The sequence below is a fragment of the Cyprinodon tularosa genome, unplaced genomic scaffold (genome assembly GCF_016077235.1).
Source record: "Cyprinodon tularosa strain WSP-4 unplaced genomic scaffold, ASM1607723v1 ctg213, whole genome shotgun sequence".
NCBI lineage: Eukaryota > Metazoa > Chordata > Actinopteri > Cyprinodontiformes > Cyprinodontidae > Cyprinodon > Cyprinodon tularosa.
The window spans coordinates 317,501-338,539 of record NW_024038792.1 but is presented as its reverse complement, the minus strand read 5'-3'; the positions used below and the strand labels follow the sequence as shown (position 1 = coordinate 338,539).

General features: G+C 36.8%; 1 protein-coding gene across 1 annotated transcript in view; it reads right to left on the bottom strand.

The window, feature by feature from the left end:
* Positions 1 to 21,039, bottom strand: part of cdh11 (cadherin 11, type 2, OB-cadherin (osteoblast)) — a 142,029-nt gene that overhangs the window by 51,548 nt on the left and 69,442 nt on the right. The window contains exons 3-4 of the mRNA XM_038285643.1: positions 2,325 to 2,698; positions 662 to 801 (exon numbers count right to left, since the gene is read on the bottom strand). Of these exons, the coding sequence (XP_038141571.1) occupies positions 662 to 801; positions 2,325 to 2,475 (291 nt within the window). The 5' untranslated portion in view covers positions 2,476 to 2,698. The remainder of the gene's footprint in view (positions 1 to 661; positions 802 to 2,324; positions 2,699 to 21,039) is intronic.

Genomic DNA, 21,039 nt, shown 5'->3' with positions numbered 1-21,039 from the left:
AGTTGTAAGGCAAGGCAAGGCAAATTTATTTGTATAGCACAATTCAGCACAAAGACAATGCAAAGTGCTTTACATGATTAAAATACAGGAAGATAAAACAGAATCATTTAGTTGTAGACTGATTTTGTTGTAGAGACATAACCTAAAGTCTTGAGTCTTAGTTGGTTCTAGAAAGTATTGACTCATAAGGACTGAATGCAAATACTTGCCAGGTTTTTATAAAAAAAACAACTTTTCTTTCAAATCAAAATTTAAATCGAATCTATTTGTAAATCACTTTTAAAAAGAAAGACTGTTTCCTGAGTGCTGTATACATTGATAAAATAAACTAAAACAGACATAAAAGCAAAGTAAAGAGCTGATTAATGAAGGTAAAGAAACAAACAACTTCAGCTGAGCTGAAGGCCACAGAAAAAAGATGAGACTTTAAAAATAAGAAGAACGAGAAGGTGGCTGCCTTACATTCAGCTGTAACCTGTTGCACAACATGAGAGCTGCAACTATAAAAGCACTATCCTCAGCCTCGGAAGTACTTGTATTATCATACAGTTTGCAAATCTATTGATCCAGATTCTACCTCTGCAGGTTAATCAAATGGGTGTCTGCTCTTTTATATATTTAGCGTACTTTATGTCACAGGGGTGCTATTATTCAAACTTACCCTCCCCACCAGCACTGGGTCAGGACCGGTGTATTCCTCAATAACAAAGAACTGATTCCACACCCAACCTCGTTTGGACCGGTGTAGTACCTGGCCTTCCTTTCCTGTCCTCTGTCTAAGTCTATGCAGGGATAAGTGACCTAAAACATCACAATAATCAAATAAACAATATAACATTCAGTTAAAACAATACATGCCACACAAAGAATATTTCAGAACTAAAGATATTAAACACATTTAAGACATTACGATGTAAGAATGAATAATCATTCAAAGAGACAAACTAAATCTATCTTGTTTTCAGAGAAACTTGCTGTGTTGTTGTTTTATTTCTGTTGTTAAATCATTTATTTAGAGATAAAATTTGACTGAAGCTAAGATGACTGGTTATATCAAGAATGACTCTATGATATTTGGTACAAATACGGAAACAAATGTAAGTCATCATTACAGTTATACATAAAACCTTTCAATACACCGACTTGGCAACTTTTAGAATTTAGAAGACATATTTTATCATTTGAGGTGATGAATATGGGTGGACTCCTGAATGCATAACAATTCCTTTAAAAAACAAAGGTGTTATTTCAATAAAACAATATAAAAAGCGGATGTCCAACTCTCTGAATTAGAAGGAGATTTAATCTTAGATTTGCAAACAATTTGCAAATGTTTGGCCGATTTTATAAGTTGAGGTTTTTCAAACAGTTTAATGTAATTGCTGTGAACAGGCTTCCTGTTTGGAATTACAGGACAATGGAGAACAGAAACAAATTTAATAGACCTGCATATTTTATTGAACCACAGTTGCTTTTAATATCAATGCTTTTAAAATTCAAATAAAAGACTAACTAGATGTAGATAGATTTTTGTGGCCAAGAACAGAAAGCCAAGAAAGATGGTGGTGATTTTGTGATAGTTGTTAAAGAGTAGTGTGAAAAAAATGAGTTGATTGTGATTGATGGCATCATTATACAAATTCACAACATTATCACACTGTAATATTTTTAGCCGTTGTTGCGAATGTCACAGAATTTATGTATTAATATCATTTTTGATATATTTGTGCACCTCAGACCACTTAGCGGGATGCCCAATGAAAAGCAGTATTTCAGTCACTCTTGGCAAATAATTTTTAATTTTTTTTCCACTCAGAAAGGAAGTTAACATCTGAAGATCAGTGAGCTCCACGCACCATTTATCAGATTTCTACCTGGTCTGGATTTAAGTTGATTCCATTTTTCCAAAGTTTCACTGCGATAAAGGATTAGAATTATGTCACCTTTCAGACTCTTAGTAATTGTTTTTCAATTAGTGTCTTTCATCCATTTTTTTATTCATTCAGTAATACGTAGGTTGCAACATGTGTTTTGAATTTGCTAAGTTAAAATAGCTTTCCTATATTTCCTCATTAGTGGTTCGATAATGCTGAATTATAATCATCTAATTATTCATAAACAATGCCAGATTTCCACATTGTTTTCCAGCAGAGTAGCAAATTCCTGCTGATTTTATTTCATATATATATATATATAATATGTTTGTTTTGTATATATATGAACATTTATGTAAAATATTATAATGAAAATATATCTGAAAATAAAAGGTAAAAAAGAAGTGATGTTAGAAACTAAGAACGCATTTGTATTTCTGGTTGTTTTACCTGGATGTCTGTGTCTGTGGCTCCTGTGGTCAAGAGAAGCATGCCCTTTCCTGGTTCCTAATGCAACGCTGCAAAGCACTGAAATCCCCAGCAACACCAGGAGGACCCTCAGCAGCCCCAAGCCCTGCTGCTTTTCTATCAGGGCTGCCATCTTGGCCAACAACAGGAGCTGTGCACTTCACTCTCCAACTTTGTGCCTCCTCTCAGTGGAGCTCTGCTCACTCTGAGGCAAGATGTTAATAAAGAGATTTGTTGCTCATATGCTGGGAGGGAGTTTGCTTCTGCAAATACTCATCACCACTCTAAACTCTGCTGACAGTCTTCCTCCAACTTGTCACTTCCCCTTTGCGTTGCTTCGTCTTTCCTTGAAGGACCTAAAGGAGAACAGAATGAAGATACTTTGTACATTACAAAATATCAATATTTCAGAAGAAAATATTGTAAGCACATCTTTAGTTATTTAAAACCTGCATGTTATACAATTAATTATATTATTTCTGTTAAAACATTTGAGGTAAAACAGTTTTCTGAACGGTTTGATGTAATTAGTTGATTTGTTGAAGAGCAGACAGTTCATGTGACCGCAGGTCACTGAGTTGCTGGTTTAGTTTCAAATGCACCTAAAGAGAGAAGACAGTCGGGAGGCATTTACTGAACTATCACTGTATGCACTCTGCAGAGTTTACATGAATGCCACTTGCATTGCTTCAGTTGCACACCATTCTGTAATGTTAAGACATCTGCAGCCCTGCAGCCAACGAGTCATCAATATCATGAGCTTTGAAGCAAAAACTGCTAGCTTGTGTTGCAAACGATTAGCTGAAAGTGCAACTTTTACTGAAACCCCACATATAGAATGAGGCTAAGACTGGAAATACATAAAATAAATGCATTTTACTGTCCTAATTTAAAGCTTGTTGTTATTAATTTTAGTGGCACCATTTATGCTACATTATATCCTTGCAGAACACCTTGCTAAACATCTTGACAAAGTGCAGCAAAACCCAGTATCTGTTAGCCCATGACCTCTCAGTTCAGGTGGAATGTAAGCATATAGAGAGAACAGACTTGCTAATTATCAGTCTCTAAGGTTGGGATCTGCTTCAGACGCCAACTTTCTGCTCCTAACTCCAAGAGCATTAGATAATTCTACATTCAGTAGAAATTCTTTAACTTATATTTGGTTTTATGGAAAAATGTATCCATGAAAACAAAAAATACAAATTGTAAATACATTTTGTTCAAGCAGCTAATTATCTAGGAATGAAGAAAGACACTTTTAAACTGGTAATGATCGTCTTGATTGTTTTTAAAGAACACGTTGAGTGGAGGGAGGCCAAAAAATGCAATGCATTGCACTATTTTTGCAGTAGCAGTAACATGAGACAATAATTGCTGTTTCAAAAATAATTTGTAGAAAGAATAGGTTAAATTTTGACCAACTGTACTAACTAATGACATTTAACAACTGTCCTAATCTGGCCTTTACAACCATATCATTCAGTCAATACTGAGCCAATTGAAACTAATTATGAAATAGCCCCTGATGTTACCATAAAAGGTGTGATCTGATGTAGTTATCTAAAGAAAAGTTACTAGTTATAGTAATTAGTTTTTTCTCCAAATGAGTGAAAGTAACTCTTTAGTAGTGAAAGTAACCATAAAGTTACTTTTTATGTTTTAAAATGTCCACGAAATTGGTAAATTCCTTTGTTTTTGGAATTTTAAATACATCTAGAGGTTCAATCAGAAGATATAAAATGTTATAATCAATAAAATTAAATAATATAAAAGTTCTACACCTAAAAACATTTAAAACTAATCAGCACTATGTTGGTTCATGGAAAGCCATCACAGCTCATCCACAGAATGCATAAGGAGATTGTTGATTCCTGCTGTCTGTCTGAACTTAGAAGAATTTTCCTGCACAAACCGCAAAATCACTGTATTATTTTTATTTTCAAATGTAGGGACCTTTACTTTTGAAAATAAAAATATTGGACATTTAAAGTCTTTTTTATTGGGTGTATTTACATATGAATCTGCATTAACCCAATTATGCAGCAAGATGAACATAGATACCAAAGGAAGTTGAAGAAATTTTACATGTGTTCTGTGCTGATTTTAGTGGCTGAACGAGGGAATATGCAGTGAGGAATATCAAGGGCGCAGAGGTCTGAGAGGTACAAAGAGTCAGTACATTAAACTTCGATTTAGGGTATCTAGTTTCAAAGGCCGGTTCTTTGTGGTCTGTTAAAAGCTTCAAAACACAACGCTGCTGAAAACAGACACCCACCGTTTAGCTCACACCATGAAACCTGAGGCCTAATTGCCTTTCAATTAGAAGGACTAATAGAAGTGGTTATTTTTTATAGGTGTGTGTGGAGTGTGTTTGTGCATGAACATGTGTGGGGAAGCAATTACAATGAGCTAACCGCAAAGCTTTCTCAGCATTCATGAAAATAGGTATTAATGAGAGGTTAGTGATTCTAACACACACAGAGCCAGTTCAAAGGATCTGCATCTGTGTGCGTGCTGGAATGTTTTGGTGTGAATTCTATTAAACTGTTCATAAAATTTAAGTAGTATTTACTACCAGCAAGACCTGTGGTTTACCTTTTTTTATTGTTTTTAACACAGGTCTGTTCCTACATCACAACAGGACTGCATGCATACAGTGAAGTTCTGTGGATTTCATTTTAAATAGCAAACATGACTCTGGTCAACTTTCCTATAATAATTCAGTTACACTTTACAATAACTATTATAACCATCATTTAAAGATAGTAAAGAGACCATTTACTAACGATTAACAAATGGTTAATTAATGCTCATTCATAAACTGCATCTAAACCATTTATAAAAGTTAAACAAATAATTTATTAAGCTATTAAAGTCCAAAATGACAGGGCATGTTCAGTTAAAAATAAAGGCAAGTTAGGCTACGTTCACACTGCAGGCCTTAATGCTCAATTCCGATTTTTTTTGTGAAATCGGATTTTTTTGCGTGTCCGTTCACACTTCCAAGTATATGCGACTTGTATGTGATCTACTGTGTGAACTGAAAGCGTTCAACCGAAGTGTCCCGCATGCGCACTCGAGGACGCGATGACGTCACATGTAGCAAGCGTCCTCAGTGTTTGCGGAAGTAAACATGACTCGTAATACTGCAGCGTATATTGCGTTCTTTAAGTTCTTCTCCAACAGGAGCAGGCACATTACGAACCCGGTTCCGGTAAGACCCTTCGAGTTTGGTCTGAATCGAGCTATCTTTCCAAATATGAATTAAGTCAGCAACCTCACTTTCTCTCCATTGACTGCTCTCTGTGTTATCTTCCGCAATGGTTGTTAGTTTTTCCCGCCTCCGCTTAGTAGGACGCAGATTAGTAACGTTTAGTAACATTTGTCAAGTATCAATGACGTGTAGGTCGGATGAATGCGACCTGGCCGTACAGACACAGGTCGCATTTGAAAAGATCAGATACGTATCGGATTCAGGACCACATATCCAATCCGATCTGTGTCGTTCAGACTGTCATAAAAAGATCAGATACAGGTCAGATATGGGCAAAAAAATCGGAATTGGGTCACTTCAGGCTGCAGTGTGAACGTAGCCTTAGAGTCTTAATCCCACTGAGTTTAGGGTAAGGGTATATTTATTTACTTTTTTTATAAATGTTTTAAATACAGATTATAAATGATTTTCACACTTTTTAATTTTAAAGGTTATGATGGTAAAGTGTTACCGTTAATTCTAATCATGAAGTCATTTACATGAGAATGTAAAAATGGATAAAAAAAAAATCTATTTCTTTTCTTTTAAATGTAAGTCTACTGTTTAAATGAAGTGAGAATTTAAGATTTTTATAAGTATAGTTTTAGAAACGGTGCAGTGTGAATAAAATCCAGTTCAGTCATGGAGATGAACTAGAATTAGTTTTATGCTCCGCTCCTTCCTTTCCTCTTTAACTGAACTTAGCTTAGTGATTATAAGAATATCTGGTTAATACTCAACCTTAGGGGATGTTCAGAGTAGCTATAGTCAGAGTAGTGAACGCCATTCAGTGAATACGTTCATATTTTTAGTGAACGGTGAACTGAACGGATCAGTTTTTTCAAGAATTGAATTAAGGGCTGGATGATATAAAAAAAAGTATATTGATAAAAAAAATGTATATTGATCGATATGGATAATTATTGAAAAGATTTAAAACCATATTTTAAGTGCAAATTATTTACTTACACACAAACACAGAATTCTAATTAAATCTTTATTAACCATAAATTAATTTTTAATAGAAAAATAACTTAAGTTAAGGGACCTGAGTTGTGTTATCAAACACGTACTCCTCAGGTTCTATTCTCTGTCTGTATAGTGAACTGAGGGAGTGAGGAAGGGCTGGATGTGTGACTTGACCAAAGGTCTGACTTTGTGGTGTGGTAAGAAACTGCACATTGCAGTTCATTTTGCACTGATTCCCTTCACTCATTGTTCAAATCAGGAGCGCTGTGTTAGAGAAAAACTTGCAGCCCGGAACTTTGTATCATGAATTAAGAGTGTCGATCAGCTGTTTGAATGCAGCTTTTTCAAATGCTTAAAACAGCAGCATATTCATCGCTATGAAGCATGTCATATTTATCACCAAAAAGGAAGCCCAGTTTAGTTAGCTTTGCCTGCTTTGTTTTGGCAGAACATCCCGAAGATTCCTCCGATGATATAGAACAACAACGATTACCAGTGGTGTCAAAAGTTCACACATTTGTTACTTAAGTAGAAGTATAGATACTGCAGTTTAAAAATACTCTGTTAAAAGTTGAAGTATCAACTTGACCTCTTTACTCAAGTAAAAGTGAAAAAGTATGTGCTCCAAAAACTACTTAAAGTATAAAGTAACCTTTAAAAAAAACAGCCAGATGCCACTATATGAACTGAAAGCTCAATTTTTCAGCTATTTCTAAAAATTCTTTGAGATAGGGCCAAGGATGAGAGAGGTCTTGTTGGTCTCCGTCTCCCGATACGCTCTCGCCTGTGTCCGACCTTTCAGACATTTAAACATCTTTTTCTGAATCCCACATTGTAGCATGGCATAGACAATTCACGTTAGCAGTTTGAAGAACACCTGCTTGCTTCTGATGATTTCCTTTAGCTAACCAATGAGTGTTTGCGTTCTATGACTCATCCAATCACACTAGTTTTCACTAGATGTGGATGGAGCCAATGATCTGCATTGGATGGAGCGCATGACGGGAAATAAATATTTAGAAACATTAAACCGAAGCCAAGAGTAACTCGTAACGTTTGTTTTAAAATGTAAGGAATAGAAAGTACAGATACTTTTGTGAAAATATAATGAGTAGAAGTCAAAAATAAGCAATGGAGTAAAGTATAGATACTTAAAAAGCCCACTGGGACCTTACAAACAAGTCCGTATGTCAGCCATAGCCACTGAAATTTAAAGCAACACATCAAGTTAAAGCATCTGAGCTATCTTGGGAAATATGAGGAATGTAATAAATCCTTTTTGATACAGATCTTTTCAGCAGAACCAGAATGTTCCTGTATTTTTCTGAAGTTCTGTGTCATTCTGCTAAATAAAGGCTTATAAAGACATACATACTGTACATATACCTTGACTGCATTCAATATTTCCCATTTCTTTCTATATATTATGATCCTATGGTGAAATATGAGGTTCTATTGTGTACGATTGTGGTTTAATTTACCAAATGAACTAGAATTAGTTGATCTATAGGTTGTTAGCTGAACTATGAACTTGAGCTAGCTATTTGTAAGTATGAACTGGCACAACAGTTAATATATTGTTAAATAGCTAAATAGCATTCATTGTGTACTCAAATTGGCAGTATCAACCAGAGTCTTTAGTTGCTATTCATTTGTCTGCTCCAAGTCCATCAAGATTAGGCCAAAGTATTAAATCAAACAACAGGCCCTGCTTTGTGGACAACATTGAGTATGGCAAATCAGGCCTTTTCAGATCTCCTAGTTGAAAGGAGGAGGTTGGGAATATGCTGCGTGAGTCAAAGTGGAGAAACTCTATACAATGTCAGTTTCCTCAAATGCTTGGAGGGAATATGCTGGGGAATGCGTTTAAAGTTAAAGGGAGATTTTACTTTCTGCGGTCTCCAAATCTGTGCATAGGAAACCAGGTTGCAGCAAAGTAAATGATCACAGTCTTCATCCTTATTTTTACATAGTACTGGTAACCATTAATTAACAGGTAACCTATCAAAGGCTATATTTTTTTAAATGTATAATTTCACACATATTCACTTTGAAAAGGAGACCTATACAGAGAAAAAATGTCTAAAAGTTATAACAGCATGTTTTAACTATATGCCAGGAATCAGAGGTTAATAAAAATATAAAACAAACACTATTTTATTGCTATTGCGATGAAAAACTAAGTTGTATGTTACAGTAACTGTGCATTGCTGAATGAAAGAAGCTGATAATGAAGATGATAAATTAAAGGCTGACAGGACACAAACATTTATGACTGTAGCATTGTGGTTGCTAGCGCCTAATTAACCACGCTGTCATTTGCAAAGGCTGAATTAATCAGCCAGAACAATATTTAACACAAATGAGGCCTTTGTGTGTAGTTGTACAGCTTTTTTTTTTCTTGTTTTGCTCTTTTTTTTGTGTGTTGTCTTAAAGAAAATAATTATAAATAAAAAAATAATAATATAAAATAATAAAATAACAAATTTGAATGGAGATAGCATGTAATTTTTCAGAAATGATGCACAATCACAGTTTCTTTTAAATGACACAGAGGTTGCTTTTTATGCTAATTTATCAACAATGCTGCATTTTTCCTTATTTTTCCTATGATTTGGTGAATGCAAACTGTGACTTCTGCAGAATTTGGTAAAAACAGACAGCTGATTGCAACATTTAACATGTGCCTGTAACCACTTTTTCAAATTAAATCACATCAAATTTTCATCCTCAAAAATAAAAATATGAAACTGGCTCATTTTGTGCTGAAATGAGGGGGTGGAGGATCCTTACACCAACATTTATTATTTGCCAATAAAAACCCCTATGGAATCATTTAAACTGAACAAAACAATCAGCTTTCAAATATGATCAGAATGGATATTAAAACCATGAGAAAGCTGATAAAAAGTGATAAAAAAAAACTCAACTGATCATTCTCTTTATGGGCTTCTTACCTTTTTATCTCAGTCAACCAGTAGGGCCTGTTATTCTTTAGATATTGCTCTAAGATATTAGACAACAGCCTGGTCATTTTGGTAGCCTGGCCACTCCTAAAGTACCTCAACTGTTCCAAAAACAGAACAAGTCTTTTAGGGACCATTATATTCATGGCACTGGATCTGTCTTAAGCTTCCTCTGTCTTTATTCTTGAAAGCAGTCCAGCAGAATCCATCACTGCTAATGAAACCATTCCAACATGGGCTCATTCATGTTTATTTATATGCTTTATATACTCAAGAACACTACGATTGGTGAGTTGTCAGTCATGTTGTTCTAAAGCCTGCCTTTGGATTACTGCTATTCATTGTGGGCTTTATTCCTGTCCTACAGATAGTTCAGAACGCTGAAGCTCGTTTACTTAGGGCTCCAACTCCTGTATTGGCATCTCTGCACTCTGTAAGCGGCATACAAATTTGGTCTTCGGAGGAGGTTAGACTGCTCCTTGAGGGGCCTGATGCCTGAACCCCACACGGGGAATTGCTGTTTTTGGGTCAGGGTCACTAAGGTGTGAAATGAGTTCAATTTGGGGTTAGGGTTAAGTATGAACCCATAAGGGATAGGGTCATGGTTAGGCTGTAGAAATTAATGAAAGTCAATGTCCTGCAGAGATAGGGAGACAAGTGTGTGTGTGTGTGTGGCCATGTCTTTAATACCTGGTGGGGACAATTTCCTAGGAATATGCTACATTTTGGGGACTCATAGGTACTTGTGGGGACCAACAACTGGTCCCCATTAGGAAAGTTTCTCTTCTTGGGGTGGGGGTTAGGTTTAGGACTAAGGTGTGAATTGAGTTTAGGTTAGGTTTAGGGATAGGTATGTGTCGGTAATGGTTAGGGTTAGGGCAAGGGTCATGGTTAGGCCATATAAATGAGTGGGAAATGAATGGAAGTCAATGGAAGGTCCCCACAAGGATATTGTGACACAACATGTGTGTGTAGCTCTTTTAACAAAGGCAGCTGTATTAAACATGCTAAATGACTAAAGTTGACACTGATATTGTACCCCAGAACAAAAAAATCCATAATAATCATTCTTAGTTGTAGAGCACCTTTACATTTTTATTTTTTTTGCATTTAAAAAAAGTTAAAAAACAATCCACTCGGCTTTGTTTCCAAGTTTAAAGATGTTTTGCTTCCCATCCAGAAAGGTTTTTCAATCCAAAATGTCAGAATTAGCTTTGAGTTCAAGGCTTTTTTGCATTTCTAACAAATCTACATGTGACTAAAGACATCACAGACCTGTCACTAATAGGCCAGCCTTTAATCTTCTACGGCAGATGGAAAGATAAAAGCACACATGAGTATAACAGCAGGTCATCTGAGAAAGCAAAAAAAAAAGCCCATTATCTTTGGAATAGTGAAACCGCAGGAACATTTAGTATGAATAGAATAGGGGGTAACATTTATGCTATGAAAAAAAGCAAAATCCAAAAATGTATTTGTGTACCTGTGGTTTTGGACTTGGGGGAAGTGCAGGAAGTGGTGGCGTCTGGAACTAATTTGAGGCAGAGGGAAAAACTGAATACTTTGGATTCTTATATGTTTGAGGGTTTGTGGAGAAGAACTGGATGACTAGGGAGAAAAAAAACCTCAAAACAGAAGTGACCACATAATAACAAGGGGGAAAAAAATACCAAGGGAGAAACTAAATATGAAGCTGGACTTTAACTTGGAACTAACCCTGCAGATAGGTTTATTTCCTTTTTATTTGCTCTAACAAAACAGAACAAAAGGTTTTATAGGTGTCAAAAATGCTCAAAAGCAGACACCGAATCAAACTGTGGTCAGGTTGCTTTACCCCTTTGTTGCTTTGGTTGTTTGGCTGCTCTGTTCTGTAGCCTCAAGCTAGAGAACAGCTTGGCTTTATTTACTTTATGAGTTGGAAAAATAGTTTTAACAACTTTTTAAGTGAGAAAGTCCACCTCCAAACATCCTCTGTGCAGTCAGTTTATCAGAATGATCATCCCACAAAAATATGCAGTTCTTGTTCGAAGCGCCAGACCTTCGCTTGTGGGGGGTGTCTGCTGCCGCTTGTAGCGCTGGAAGTGAATTAACCCTATAATGCCAAATGTATCGTATTTGATACATACGGTTTCTGAAATGTTTGGCTGTGACGTCATCCTGGAAAGAAACATCAGCTGTGCTGCTTCTATCAACACCCTTGTTTATAGATGTTGGAGATCGGCCTGTTTTCCAGTGTGGTCCTGTTTCTCTGACCGTGACTGAGTGGATGTGCTTTCTTCGTCCTCTGGCATGGGAGCTGCCTTGGAGCTCGTCTGCCTGGCTGTGTGTTTCCTGGACGGGGCCGCCTTTTACAGCTGCTTTTTGTATCTCTGCTTCTGTCTCCTTGAACCCCAGTCGGCCTCGGCAGATGGCCGCTCACACTGAGCCTGGTTCTGCTGGAGGTTTCTTCCTGTTAAAAGGGAGTTTTTCCTCTCCACTGTCGCTACAAGCATGCTTAGTGTGGGGGATTGTATTTGAGTCAATGAGTCAATGCAATCAACTGGTTTTCCTTAGATAGAAAACTTTGTATCAATTTGATCTGGTTGAACTGTAAAGTGCCTTGAGATGACATGTGTTGTGAATTTGGCGCTATATAAATAAACTGAATTGAATTGAATTGAAATTGAATTGAAATGTTTTGCGTCTGACACCTTTTGCATAATTTAATGGTAAAAACTTTGCTCAAAATCCTATTGTACACAATCAGATATACCTGATAAAAGCCAGTAGAAGACTACACAAAAAATAATCTTGACTTATCGCATAGTAATAAATTATTAATATCTAATGTATTTCTGCTTTTTTCTTTTAACATATTTTGTTAAAAGGCCAAATAAGGAATTCAAACCCAAAAAAAAGTAATTTTCTGTTTTGTTTTATTCTTGGATCGAGCTTTAAAGGGTTAAAATAGTTTTTAAGGTGCTAAAAACTTCAAGCACTAGAATTATTATAATATTTTAATATTTTTTGTCAGCAGGTTTGAACATTTCTAGTTTATTTTGGTATTTATAAACTGTTTAGCCATAGTTCTAGTGCAGTAATAATGATCAGCACTCGCGCTCTTTTCCTTCTACATAACAATCTATTCTTCTGACCTTTTTTTAACCTTTGTAGATCAACGCCTTTAATATTTATTTATTAAATTTATGTATGTTTGCATATGCAGAAGCTCTGCAGTAGCGATAAAAGGTTGTAGGTAGTGTCTGTCTCCAACCAAAACATGCATCAGCTTTTCTGATTGATTGATGCTTAAAAGTATTTTCTGAACTCCAGCGTCAACACTGGGAGGCGCCTCTCCCAATGCTCGGACACTCCGCTCGACCTCTCAACACTGCCCCCCAGAGACTTTGCATGTAAATCAGATGCTTTGATGCCCAGAATGTGCCCGGTGTGAAAACAGCATGAGAATGATACAACATGGAGCTGTGGGAAGGATAGGTGGTGGTGATCTGTGGGGAGAGTGAGAAACTGATGCAGCAGCTAACGATTCTTTAACAAACTGCAGCTGTGAAACATTATTTCCTATCCTATATCGAAAGCAGTGGGTGGGTGTTAGAGATTTCTTTTTATTGTGACAGTGAACTGAGATGTAGGGAATGCTGCTTGAAAAGCAGGAAGATTTAAAGGAAACTAGCAGCACGGAGGGAAAGGCTACGCGTTGTGTTGAGGAGACAGGAGGAATGTGACTATTTCAAAGTAATTTGGTTCACACACAGACAACATTTTGATGGAAGTGATCACATTTTTAACTCAGTGGTTAAACTAAGAGGGTTAAAGATGTATTCATGCTCCTTTATTTTTGTTGTTTTTTACACTTTCTCAAGTGAATCACAAACTTTTGTTTCTCCCGTTGGAACTGTAAGTTCTGTAACAACTGTAAGGTTGTTTTCACTAGAGCCCAATTCGATTCATTGGACTGATTTTAGTGTCATTTAGTGTCACTCATTAATCAGTTGTTTATAAAAGTAACAGATTTATATATCTAAGGCATTTTGCTGAACGAGTCTGAAAAATGAATCAGATACAAAACTCCTCCAATTAGCCTGTGTGTTTTCACTTTAAGCTGTATGCAGCAACTTGTGTTTTTTTCAATTATTAATGCTCTTCTGTAGAATTGAAATCTAATTAGCAAAATACAATAAATGTTTATATTTTCATCTCCCAGGCAGAAGGAAACACTCAAGTGTGGAGCCACTTCATGAAGGATGGAATGGGTGTTGGATGTAATATCTGCAGCAGCAGTAAGTAGAAAAAATACCACAGCTTTGAGGCAATATCTAATCTTATTTAAAGTCTTATGGTGACACTGCTCAGATTAAAGTTGCTTATTTTAATTCTACATCTCTATTGTTTCTGCATCTTAAATCGTTTTTGCTTATTATAATAATTTGAGTTGAACTATAGGTGGACAGTGCATATATATCTACTGCATGTTTTTGTTCTTTGTTCTTTATACTTTGGCCAGTATCGAATATCGAGCAGAATATCGGATGTCCATCGAGCCCTTGTTTTCACAAAATTACCTTGTTACTATTTTCATGTGGTGAAGTTTGCTTTCAGAAGTCACTTGTCAAACTGAAACAACCCTTTTGACCCATTTATATACCTCCTCACCTGCAGTGGCGCTGCACCAGGAACCACTGTAGAAAGATGGTTGGTCAAGATAATTAGAGTTCTGTGCCAAACATAACTTGCATGGAGGCCAAACAGTTCAATTTTGCTTCTGACTGAGCAGAGCAACTTCATCGAAATGTTTGCTGTTTCCTCGAAATGGAAGTTCTTTCATCTCACTTTTCCTATTTCCCTGCTGCCATTCCCCTATAAATTAGTGTTCTTTTTTTATTTAAGTGCATTTTTCTTTATTATTTTTGAAAGTAGGCAAAAAAAAAATGGGATTGAGACAGAGGAGGGAAGACATGCTGCAAAGGTCGACGGGCCAGGTCCAAGGGGCAAAACCTGAGCCAGCTTTGCAGAGATGTCAAAAGTACTGACTTTCCATACTTGAGTAAAAGTACAGATACTTGTGTTAAAAAATACTCTGGTAAAAGTGGAAGTACTGATTAAACTTCTTTACTCCAGTAAAAGTAACAAAGTACAGGCTTGTAAATTTACGTAAAGTATAAAAGTAAAAGTAGAAACCACGTTTTTCATGCCGTTGCCTACATTTTAAATGGATGTCTGCCAATAGGACTAGATCTCCGTTGTGTTCATTTTCAATCATCTCGTCGTCCATGCTACTATGCTAACGCCACCGCCACCAAGCTGCAATGATTTGCCGCCAATGAATACCGCCGAGTCTGTCGATTCATCTTGTAGTGGTGCGTCAAATGCAACGTAGATTCCCATCCAATTAGATTGAATTTGGTATTGATGACGTGAAAAATAATTACGGTAACTCCATTGAAATGATTCAAAACTAAAGTAACGAGCCAATTTTTAAAAATGTAAGGAGTAGAAAGTACAGATATTTGTGTAAAAATGTAAGGAGTAGAAGTAAAAAGTCGCCATAAAAATAAGTAGTAAAGTAAAGTAAAAATATCAGAAAAATCTACTTGAGTACAGTAACGAAGTATTTGTACTTCGTTACTTCCCATCTCTGTCTATAGGAATTGCTTTAATGTCATAAAACAAACTGTTCAGGTAAAAAAAAATACTTTGGCAGGCATTGTAAATTTTCCATTGTTGTTGATACAGCTGTTCTCAAAGTTTTAAAATGTTTAAACTTAATTAAAAAATATTTTCAAGTCAGGTTCTATGATAAGATTTTTCCTTAGAGACCACCATGGTACACATCACACTCTGTTTGCAGCGTATATACTGTGGAAACTATAAATTTACTCAATACAGAGGAGCACTGCCCATGCTATTACCCAGTAAGTGGGAAACCCATTTGTCTCATTATCAATGCTCGTTAAAGCGAGTGCACCAATGATGAATGCTGTAGTGTGTTACTGGCCCTGTGCAACAGTTCATCAGCTGCCACTGATGGAGAACAAAGAATTGATGCTGCTTCCAAGTTCATGGCAAACATATGACTGTAGAAGAAAGCCGATAATGCCTGACGGTGGAGGAAAAATAAAGAGATCATGTAAAATTGGTAAGCAGTAGAGAAAAAAACGGGAGCCGTGTGTGCTGACGCTTTAGTCAGCTCAGAGTATGTTCGAGCATGATGAATAGGGGCCAGGGATATTAAAATATGAGACAGAAAGAGAGGGATATAAAAGGGAAGCTGAAAGGATAGGAGATGGAAATCCTCTTTTGCCATTCTTCCTAAAAGAGAAATGAGAGACTTAATCCACAGAGGCTTACATTTGTTTTTGTTTTTTCCCTTTTCTATCTCCCTGTATTTTAGTATTCACTTTGTCCTTTTGGTCCACATGATCTTTGCATTTCTTGTGGCTTTTTTTTAGATTGTTTTTTATTTTTGCTCTGGACGTTGCCATCTACTATCCAAATGTATATCTCTACTCTCAGTCCTTCACATCCCACCGTCTCTTCCTCCCTCCATCCTGGCTTCCCTCTTCCATCTAACCCAGGTTTCTTATCAGCAGATTTTTCATATTTTAATCCCCCGAAAAAAAACGTTTTTTTAGACTTTGTTTGATTTCTTCCCTAATTGTGTAAAAATCCAGTGCAAATGGCTTTGAGGCTGTAAACTTGATTAGACTGGTCTATAATCTCATATTCTAGGATAGTTTCATTTTGTGGATCCCCTGGTGAGCTCTACATAATTTCCCTTCCAAACCAAAAAATGTTTTTTTTTTCTTTACGTATGTTAGGCTTTTTAATGAAATATTTTAAATCCTTTAAATAAATTCAGTGTCCCTAAATATGAGGCAAATAATCAGCCTGCAGACACAATTATTCACTTAAAAACCCTGATGGTGCTCCAAGGAATATTTCTCATTTATTTGCATTTTATTTTCATTTTATTCTGTGCATCAAACAAGAATACTTTTAGTTACAATCGGTGCTGTTTTCATTAACGATGATGAAATTATTTTGTTGATGCTCCTTTTTTTTTCATAACGATAATGAAAACTGACGAGCTAAACATGGATCTCTGATGCCGAAAACATGACGAGTCATGGGTTCAAGTTTTCGTCAATGAGACGGGACTTAATACAAATGAGTGGGTGGTCGGTCAGATGTTTAAAATGCAGCATTATGCTGTAATCTGTTAGATACGGAGCCCCTCTGATGACATGGTCAAAAAAATTGTTTGTGGCCACAAAGTAGTATTTCGTGCGAAATACTACTTCGTGGCCACGCAATAAGTTTAACGTGCGCACGAAATACTTATTAATAATATTAATATCATTCCTGGACAACTGGGTAAGCAAATCGAGCGCGCCTTCTCTAAGGTCTAAGGCGCGCTCGATTTGCTTACCCAGTCGGTCTCCGCCAGTCACGTGACATTTGTTGCTAAGACGCTATTTTAGGTGGAAACGGCGTAGTGTAAACAACCGCAGCATAGCTAAACGAAGGACTAAAGGCCCGTTTACATAGCAGCCTGTCCAAGATAAGTCATTACAGTTAACATAAGCCTGAAAACAGGGGCGGATTTATTGATATTATTAATAAGTATTTCGTGCGCACGTTAAACTTATTGCGTGGCCACGAAGTAGTATTTCGTGCGCACGTTATACTTATTGCGTGGCCGCGAAATACTACTTCGTGGCCACAATTAAACGTTTTTTTTGACCATGTCATCAGAGGGGCTCCCTAGTTAGACAAGCTAAGCAGTAAATAACGTGCGTCCTGTTTGCTCATGCTGCCCACCTGGCGTGCAGCGGTGCATATTCTGCATGACCACAGATAAATCAGGGCAGCAGCGGCATTTATTTTTTGCCACCAAAATATCCATATTTTTTGAATGTTAGAAAGGTAATAAGGATTCCTGGATTCCAATTACACTATTAACTTGAAATGTTGATTTTCAAAGTATTTCACTGAGTGCCCTATAAAGGGTTAATAAACTATATGTGGCTGATCATCCTCTGCCAAGCATAAAAATTACCTTTGTCTAATTGTCATGATTTTATCTCTTCCAGCTCACAAGAGGTTGTACAAAAGATTTGTTAATTTCTACTAAAAGAAATTTTAGGGATTCAAAGAAAGTATTTCATTCCCTACTTATTATTTTTGGGTAAAAAGCCAAGTGAATAATATCTTTGAATCTTCTTTCTCATAGTTCTCGTTTCTATCTATTTAAATGTATTGATAATGTTTTATTTTATTGCCATTAAACATTTTCTCTGTTTCCTTTAAATATGTCAACATTTTAGTTAGCATATTCATTTAATTTAGGTCCGGGTTGCCATGGCATTATCAAAACCCTGTGAATTTAAATCTACTCAGCGGTAACCGAGGGGTAAACTGAAGAAATAAAGCCAAAATTGCCAAAGTAAAAAGAAGAATGTTTTTGTTCTTTGCTTTTTGGAGCAATGAAGATTTTATTGATCTGTGTGTAATGCATAATTCATAGTAGAACAGGAAGTGTTTGCTCTGAGATGGAAAACTTGTATGTCTAAAACCATTCTTTTATTGTACACTTAGTTAGCTTCTCTGTCTGCTATATTAACCAATATGATGTGTTGAACTAGATCTGCTATTTTCACAGCTTCTGTGACACCATTTTTTATAAAGTAGTGTATTCATTCATAAAGAAGTTTATTTGAATTCAATAAATCAAAGTTTTCTGCCCAACAGGAAAGATTAACTGTAAAGCATCATTGTATTTCCAGCAATTGTAGTATCTAGGATAGAGTTGTGAGTCTGGTAAATAATCTGGTTATTATTCAACTTTATGAAGTGCAACATAAAGCTGACTAAAACCAGACTAAAGCCTTTTTAAATAAAGCTGACTAAAACTATTATTTATAGAAATGACTAAAACGCTACTACAAATTATAATAATTTTCATCCTTAAGACTAAGACTAAATCTAAGATGACTGTCAAAAACAGCACTGGTCCCAATTTTTGTTGGGATCCAGAGGCTTGCCCACCAGAGGGCGCCAAGGATCCCTTCCTGAGGGCTGGCGCTCACCTGCAACACCTGTTTTCCATCTGCTCATCAAGAGGTCCCTACTTAAGGAGGTGGAGAGCTTCACTCCAGCGCCAGAGTGTTGGCCAGTTATGGTTAGCAAGCCTGAGCCAACCTGCCTGTTTGAATCTCTGACTCCCAGAAAACCTGAACCTAATCTGTTTTGTCCTCTCTGCTTCCCAGGTTAACCTGCCTGAAACCTTGAAGAGTTTCTCTGTTGGAAATCTGTCTGTCAGATCTCTGAAGAACCCTGGAGAATCAAACCTGTCAAAAGACCTGCCTGCCCGCTCTCTGAAGAACCTGAAAGAGAAACTCAAATCAGAACCCGCCAACTCTCAAACCAAGCTCTGCCTCCACCAAGCCCTCAGCCTGCCGACAGCCTCTGGACCCTCCTGGTTCCCCCTCTCTGCTCAGCTCAAACTCCAGATCAGGTACAGACCTGCACTCACTCATCCTGCAAATTACCTGGACTTCAGCCAACCACTCTGTCCCCCTCTGCAGTGAACCCAGTCGTGACCAGTCCTGGATCTGATAATCCCTTGGATCTGTTCTTTATTCAACTGTGTTGTTCAATAAACCTTTGAACTTTTTCTCCTGTTTCCGAGTGTTTCTGCATGTGGGTTAGGAACCTAAAACCAAACATGACAATTTTAATACAGATTAGTATAATCTGTGTTTGGACATTCTTAAGGATTTTCAGATGAATTAAGTGAGCAGTTTTCAGACACTGAGCAGTTTAACCACTGCCCCAAAATAATGGATGCAATATTGCTTAGTATTTTTTCTACACACAAAAGCTAAAGGTGTGTTTATTGAAGATTTGGTGTGTTCTAATCTAGAAAGTGCCAACCGAATGCTGGTGACAGAAATGAAATCTTAGGTTTTTCCCCAGTATTGACTTGTCCGCACCACTTCAAGCTGAATCTTTCTCTTTCACAAATTTCATTTAACAAAATTTTACACTCCACTTTTCCTCTCAGCCGTGTATTACAATCAGCTCCATCAATATCTGAGAGATTATGGGCTCTGATTCAACAAAAACCCCCTTCAGGAAACTTATGCAGGTCAACATTAATTAGTGAAGTTGATTACATTTCAGTAGTTTTCAAGCACATTAAAGAAAATTATTGTGATCACCTTCTTGTGTAAGTGAAATGACATTGAGTCAGTTTGGAGCATAAAAAAATGGTTTGTATTAACAGACAAAAACATAAGAGGTACAAAATGAAAAGGTCTGAAATGAGCATCAATCATGAAGAAGTTGAAGCAGGCAGTGAAAAGGGACAGTATCTTTATATTCTTTGGTTATCCACAGTATTATACTGAAGTGTGCCTTTTCTATATCAGGCTCTAACTCAGTCAGGGAGCTGGATAATCAGTAGTGGTAAAACTTTAAATCTTTGTGTTTGGTTGTTCTTGTATTTGATCAAATATGGGTCAATTTTCTGGAAAAAAAATCATTTTGTGACGACTAGCTGCTCCTTTTGGGGCTCAATGCCCAGATCCCTTTAGGAGAAGGGCTGTTTTAGGGTCAGGGGTCACGTTGAGGAATAAGGTGTGAATTAAGTTTAGGTTGGGCTTAGGGTTCGGTAGGAATCTGTAATAGTTATATGGAAGAAAAGGGTCAGAGTTAGGCTGTAGAAATCAGTTAGAAATTAATGGAAATTAAAGGAACGGCCCCACAAGCATAGAGAGACAACTGTGTGTGTATGTGTGGGCGCACATGGCTATGGTTTTCTTACAAGCTTACAATTTTCCAGAAATATGAGTCATTTGGGAGACTTATAGGTACTTGTGGGGACCAATGACTGGTTCCCATTATGAGAAGTTCTCTTCTTAGAATGGGGGTTATTTTTAGGGCTAATGTGTGAATCACTGTATGCTTGGGCTGGTTTTAGGGTGAGGTAAGTGTTGGAAATGGTTATGGTATGAGTCTGGGTAAGGTCATAAATATGAATGTAATCTGAATGGAAGTCATTGGAAAGTCCAACAAGGTTAGTGTGACACAATGTGTGTAGGGGGGGGGGGGGGGGGGGTGTTTAATCCCAGGAGAAGAGAGACATCTACTCCCTAATTCCTGCTTCTTATCTTTCCTCACAGACACCCATCAGTGTCACATTCCTGAAGATTTGTTTTAAAAGCTTTTTGCTACTTTATGACTCACTATGGAAAACAGCTTATCGGTATTGAGTTGCACCTCCCACTATTTCTATCTTTCATTCACATCTACTGCTTCAGATGTTTTTGAGGAATCTTTTTGGTCTATCTGTTGTGTATTAATGTGTTGATGATACTACACTGACATTTTGTGGTATTTTTTGAAGACCACAGTGTTTATACCATCATTACTCCTCCCATTCAAGGATGTATACAGGAGAACGACTGAGAGTAGGAACAGTGGAATGCTATGGACAGCTGCT